Genomic DNA, 1,263 nt, shown 5'->3' on the forward strand with positions numbered 1-1,263 from the left:
TAATTATATACCATAAATATTAATATTTTTAATACATATTTACTCAAATTGTTTCTCGAGAAACAAAAATAACAGTTACGTAGAAACAGAGGACGAGTTCCACGCGAAGATGTGATGCAGCAGCATAAGGGCGAAGGGCCTCTCTCTCTCTCTCATGGTCGCCGCCTCTGCTGACTGCCGGTGCCGGTCGCCATACGAGGCCTGCTAATTACCACCATTTACAGGCATGTACTAGTACAACTCTAGCTAAAAGCAGTGATTAGTTAGCTAGTTAAAGCAGCGAGAAGTATTCGATGTTTAATCTTAATCAAGAGCTTGAGGCTGATTATTAACTTCTCCCGGTCCCACGAGGTCGATTGATGAGCTCGAGCCATCGGATGAGCTTCATCGATCAGTGACCGGCCGCCGGCCGGCTTGCGCCGCGCCGGCATGAATGGATCAGCTGTGACTAGCTTGTTCCTTAGCCGTAGAGGGTGACGAGGCGGCGGAGGCACCTGGTGCAGGAGTACTTGCGCTTGCTCTTGAGGCACAGCGGCAGGCCCAGGATGCGGCGCTCGCTCTCCACGTCGACGGCCACCACGGCCCCGCCGCAGCGCGGGCACGCCCCGGGCGCCTTGTGCGTGGCCACAACCCGCTCCTTCTCCGCGCCGCACAGCACCCGCACCGCGCCCATCGCCACCGCCATTTTCCTTCTCCTCCTGCTCGCGCGCTGCTGTTAGCTGCCTACTCTCCGGGCTCTCCAACAATGGAGAAACCGAGAGAGCGATATCGAGCAGAGGAAGAACTGAAGAAGACGACCTCTGTCAGGCTTGGAGCAGGATCGAGGGAGCGTCGATCGATAGATATGGGGGAAGTGGGATTCTGGTGGTGGCCGGCGCCCGGTTGGCCGTATATATAGAGGCCGGAGGGCGAGGGCGCAGCGCAAACTAACGCAAGCAAGCAGCCGCGCGCGCTCGTTGCTCACCGCCGCAAACTGGGTGTTTGGAGTGCTAAAATATCTGTGAGTGCATTCTATCGGACACGGCAAAATAATTGCACTCACCAAAACAGAAAAAAAAACTCGGTAAAGTTTGGCACTGGACAAACAAGGAAGAAAACACTCGATAAAAAATATGCACTTGACAAAGATAAGTTTGCCGAGTGTAGACACTGGACAAAGATAAGTTTGCCGAATGCCGTGATCTGACACTGGCAAACTTAGATGATAGCTACCGTGCCGCTTCGTCTCGCAAACTCAGAATCCTGTTCATCCACAGTAAACCA

General features: G+C 53.4%; 1 protein-coding gene across 1 annotated transcript; it reads right to left on the reverse strand.

The window, feature by feature from the left end:
- LOC136494744 (uncharacterized) lies at positions 1 to 845 on the reverse strand. Its single transcript, XM_066490921.1, has one exon. The coding sequence runs from the start codon at positions 683 to 685 to the stop codon at positions 461 to 463; it is 225 nt and encodes a 74-aa protein (XP_066347018.1). The 5' UTR covers positions 686 to 845; the 3' UTR covers positions 1 to 460.
- Between the last annotated feature and the right edge of the window lie 418 nt (positions 846 to 1,263).

The sequence above is a fragment of the Miscanthus floridulus genome, chromosome 11 (assembly GCF_019320115.1).
Source record: "Miscanthus floridulus cultivar M001 chromosome 11, ASM1932011v1, whole genome shotgun sequence".
Taxonomy (NCBI): domain Eukaryota; kingdom Viridiplantae; phylum Streptophyta; class Magnoliopsida; order Poales; family Poaceae; genus Miscanthus; species Miscanthus floridulus.

Coding starts and splice junctions, on each gene's coding strand:
- LOC136494744 (XM_066490921.1), bottom strand. CDS start 685: ATGGCGGTGGCGATGGGCGCGGTGCGGGTGCTGTGCGGCGCGGAGAAG.